The following is a 3,964-nucleotide window of genomic DNA, read 5'->3' as shown; positions in this document are numbered from 1 at the left end:
TCTGCAGAGGCTCTCCTTGTGCCCCTTGCCCAGGAGCGCCTGCTGGATCCCCACACCCTCCAGCCCTGCCCGCCCACGGCCAGGGGACGGGGGCCAGATAGGCTGTGTGTGCCCCCGCGTCTGGTCTCTGCAGCCTCACAGGGTGGTGGGAGAGAACCCACCAGCCTACTCGTAGGAAGCAAGGTCTAGACCTGGCCTGGGGGTGGCTTTCTTGCTTCCGGAGAGCTCAAGGGGCCAAGATCTTACGGGGGCAGCAGCAACTGCAAAACAGTCTCCAGGACGGCGCCTACCCTCGTGCGCCTCACCATCCTGCTTCCCCACTTCAGGGACTACAGCGCGTCCCGCGCTCTAGCTTCTGTGGTTTGCTCTGCAGGCCCAGCCCGTGGGCCCCACCAGACGACTGTCCCGCGGCTGGTCACGCCTGCCTCCTGATCGCCCCCAGCCAAAGTGCCCACCCTGCAGACTGGCTGGCATTTGAGACGGTGGAGGGTCCCGAGGCGCATGTGGAGACCACAGCTCTAGGAAAGACTGGTGAGAACAGATGGACGCTGCGATGTTTCTGGCCAGAACCGGGGACGTCCAGGAACAGGCTGACCCAGTTTCGGTCCTCCACCCAGAGCCCGGCCCTCTCACCAGGGCCGCGGGGTGCCCACTGCATGGTGCGGGAAGGACAGGTCAGCGTCCAGGACCGTGAGGCCCATCCTGGGTCCTGCTGAGGGCCAGGGCAGAGGTCGGCCCCGTGCAGGGATCTGGGACCCCCAAGCCCCCAACACTGGACAGATTCGTGATCGCTCATGGGGTCAGTCACTGAGTGTTTATTGAGTCCCGATGCTCAGCTGCAATAGGCTGATGGGGCTGCGTTGCCGGGGACGGGGAGGGGCCGGCCGTCCTCGCTCCCAAGCCCAAATCCAGGGCCGCCGGCCGCCTCGGCATGGCGAGAGGGCTGAGAGGAGCGGCTCAGACCCTCCCCCACATGCCACTCAGGGCGAGAGGGGGTCCCTGGGCAAGTCGGGTAGAAGCAACGGCACGAGGCGGCACCGTATGGGCAGGACGCGTCAGGGTCTGCAGGGGGGTCCCAGCCAGGCAAGGCTCACCAGCACAGGAGGTCTGAGAAGAGTGATGAGCAGGGTGCTCTGGGCCCAGGCTGGGGGGCCCCGGAGGGACCCAACTCGAGGCTGGCTCAGCTCGTGGCTCTGCCTCTCGCAGGGTGACCCTGGGCAAACCCGCTAAAACAAGCCGCGAGGGACGAAGCTTTGGAGCCAGGAGGGCAGGACTTGGTCTCGCCTGGGGGAGAGGGGGTTTGGAGGAAGGCCTGGTCCTCCAGAATCGTGGCGGCCTGGCTCCCCCTGCTGGCCTTGCCGGCCCCTCCCCAGGTCTAGCTGCTGTAGCCAAGGCCTTGGTCCCCGTCTGCAGGGGGGCAGCACACAGGGCCGCCCCCACTTGGGGCTCTCCCCCGCAGCCCCCGCCCCAGGGGTCCCGGCCGGAGCTCGCACCCGCGGCAGTGCCCTCAGTTGTCGGGCTCCAGCGTCCACTCCGACAGCCACTGTAGGCACGAGGCCCGCTGTGCCTCTGTCTCGGGGGGCTTGGCGGGGGGCGGGGGGGCGCTGCACGGCCCCGGGCTCCCTTCTGCAGGCTCGGGGTCGGGGGCAGCCCTCAGGACCTGGACGAGCTCGTCCAGTGAGTGCACCAGGGCGTGGGGGCTCCAGCAGGCATCGAGCGTGGGCACGAAGGGATCTGGCGTGCAGGCCTCCACGCACTCGCCGCGGGTGGGGATGCGCAGGTAAAACGCGTGCAGCATCATGCGGAAGGGCTGGTCTTCCCGGCCCGACGCCTGCCCGTAGGTCAGGTCCCCCACGACAGGGTGGCTCAGGGCACTGCAGTGCACGCGCAGCTGGTGCGTCCGGCCTGTGGGGGTGCCAGGGAGCCGCTAGGGTGGGGGTGCCCCCCCACGCCCCCGCCCACTCACATCACCCCAGCCCTGTCCTGTTGCCGTCTCGAAGCCCCTCAAAACCCCTGAAAATGGCAGACCTCCCTGTTTGCTGGTGCAACCGACACGGTCAGAGCTCGAAAAGCAGTCAACTCCGAGAGTCGCTGTGGTAGGGGTGGGGCCGGGCGTGCTGCAGAAGCCCTGCTGGCCTTCCGAGGCCCTCACATCCAGGAGCGAGACCCCGCGGGCGGCTGAGGTGGAGGGGCAGCCCCACGCAGGCCACTCTGCCCCTGTGCCGCCATTTCATCTCATCCGTAACAAAAGGGAAACTGCGGCATCTTCCCTGACGCGATGGGGATGCCAGGCATTCATCGTGTCAGGGGCGCGAGAGACACCGTTTACAGACAGCAAAGGGACCTGGACGGCTTCCTGATTCCTGTCCCCAGACATACCCGTGAGGGGCTGCAGCAGCACTTTGGAGACGGGGTCACCCGCGTACAGCCCGTGCTCTAAGACCACCAGCTCCGTGACGCTGGGTTTTGGGTTCTCGCAGCCTGTAAGGAGGACGAGGTGCAGAGGTTGCCTGGACCAGCCCAGAGCCCAATCCACTCCAGCCCAGCTCACCTGCCCTAGCTGGCCGTGCCCACTCAGGGTCCCCAGTGGACCCCTCCCCCCGACTGGTTCCCAGGGATGTCCCCCACCCCGAACAGACCCCACCCCCTGCCCTGTGTACCCTGTGTGCCCTCGATGCACATGGTGTGAGCCCGACCCTCTGTGCTGTTCCTGCCGATGGCATAGTTGATGGTCATCCGGCTCTCCTGGACATGTCCCCGCACCTGCCAGGCAGAGGGTCACAAGCTGTTCTCGGGGCCACCCACCACTTCTGGGGAACCCCCTGCCTTGGACACAGACCAGGCCTTACCAGAGCCAGGTAAGCCTTGGTAACACGCCGCTCCTTGAAACACTTGTAAGCGCTGCCCGCTGCAGCCTTGTTCAAGGCCACACAAAGGGCCCCGCTGGTGGAGAAGTCCAACTGGTGGCAGAACCTGGCATGGGGCAGGGGATCAGGGGTGGCTAGACTGGGGGCGGCCACTTCCCTCCCGCAGAGGCCTCTGCACACCTGAACCCATAGTAGGTATCAGGGTCCGCTAACTCGGGGAAGCGGAGACGTAGCTGCTTCTGGAGGGTGGGGGTCTCACGCCACATCCTGCTGTCGATGCGTAGGTCCCAGTGCTTGTTCACCACCAGGAAGTCCTGGCTCTGGTACACCACCGACAGGCTCTCTACTCGGCCTGCTTCCATGCTGGGGGCCTGCAACGCAGGGGGTCCACGGGGAGTCCAGCGCACGTCGGCGTCCTGCGCAACTGGCGTGTACACCCCCGCTGTCCAGGGCCCCCAGTGAGGCCACTGACGCGGCGTCCGCGCGCGCTGGATGCTCTCCTACCCTCACTTCTGAGCTCCGACTGTGGGGTTATCCGACCCAGACCGAGACCCAGACCCCAGGAGACGGAGTCTTTCGCCCCCCAGCCCGCCCCCGCGGACACCTCTGTACAGTCCTCCAAGGCGCGGTGGGCGCCGCTTCCCGAGGAGGGGGCGCAAGGAGAGGAGCTGCCGCGCCCCCGGTGTCCAGGGCAGCCCAGGGCGGCCGGGGCGGGCGGCGGCGCCGAGCGAGGGGGCCATCGTCGCCTTCACCACCCCCTCACCCCCCGCCCCAAAGCGCAACAAGCAACCCTTCCTCTGGCGGGAAGAGAAGCTCACGCCAACAGCAAGCGCTGTAATACGAGCCAGCATGTGTTCATGTTTATTGCAAGCCACCTAAGGAATTAATGCACAATGAGCTTCATGGTGTTTTGCAACATTCCAAACCCATTTTTTACTCTCCTTCCCGAAAGNGGGCGCGGACGCCATGGGGGACCCCGGGCGCGAGCTGGAGGGCGTCCAGGACGACTTCTACAGCCAGTTCGCCGCCGAGCTCGAGGTGCTGGCCGAGCTGGAAGGTGGGCGCGGGCCCGGCCGCGGCCTCGTCTGCCGTCGTCC

At 66.7% G+C, this 3,964-nt stretch overlaps 2 protein-coding genes across 5 annotated transcripts in view; one reads left to right on the top strand and one right to left on the bottom strand.

Moving 5' to 3' along the window:
- Positions 1-795: 795 nt before the first annotated feature.
- On the bottom strand, positions 796-3,568 carry RPUSD1 (RNA pseudouridine synthase domain containing 1). The gene is made up of 5 exons (XM_077762675.1): positions 3,048-3,568; positions 2,850-2,973; positions 2,661-2,763; positions 2,380-2,481; positions 796-1,905 (listed from the first exon to the last, which is right to left on the bottom strand). The coding sequence occupies exons 1-5, from the start codon at positions 3,227-3,229 to the stop codon at positions 1,508-1,510; spliced, it is 909 nt and encodes a 302-aa protein (XP_077618801.1). The 5' UTR covers positions 3,230-3,568; the 3' UTR covers positions 796-1,507.
- Positions 3,569-3,824: 256 nt separating this feature from the next.
- CHTF18 (chromosome transmission fidelity factor 18) overlaps positions 3,825-3,964 on the top strand; it is an 8,266-nt gene continuing 8,126 nt past the window's right edge. For all 4 annotated transcript variants that reach the window (XM_077762671.1, XM_077762669.1, XM_077762670.1 and 1 more), the window contains exon 1: positions 3,825-3,924. In XM_077762671.1, coding sequence (XP_077618797.1) covers positions 3,834-3,924 — 91 coding nt within the window. In that variant the 5' untranslated portion in view covers positions 3,825-3,833. The remainder of the gene's footprint in view (positions 3,925-3,964) is intronic.

The sequence above is a fragment of the Crocuta crocuta genome, unplaced genomic scaffold (assembly GCF_008692635.1).
Source record: "Crocuta crocuta isolate KB4526 unplaced genomic scaffold, BGI_CrCroc_1.0 scaffold234, whole genome shotgun sequence".
NCBI lineage: Eukaryota > Metazoa > Chordata > Mammalia > Carnivora > Hyaenidae > Crocuta > Crocuta crocuta.
Note: the sequence above shows the minus strand (reverse complement) of the source record. Positions and strands in the feature narration are given on the sequence as shown.

Bases quoted from the DNA above. Each gene is read 5' to 3' on its own strand.
- RPUSD1 (XM_077762675.1), bottom strand. From the start codon at position 3,229: ATGGAAGCAGGCCGAGTAGAGAGCCTGTCGGTGGTGTACCAGAGCCAG. The intron at 2,974-3,047 runs GTGTGCAGAGGC...GCCCCATGCCAG, and splicing joins GATACCTACTATGGGTTCAG to GTTCTGCCACCAGTTGGACT. The intron at 2,764-2,849 runs GTAAGGCCTGGT...TCTGCCTGGCAG, and splicing joins CCAAGGCTTACCTGGCTCTG to GTGCGGGGACATGTCCAGGA.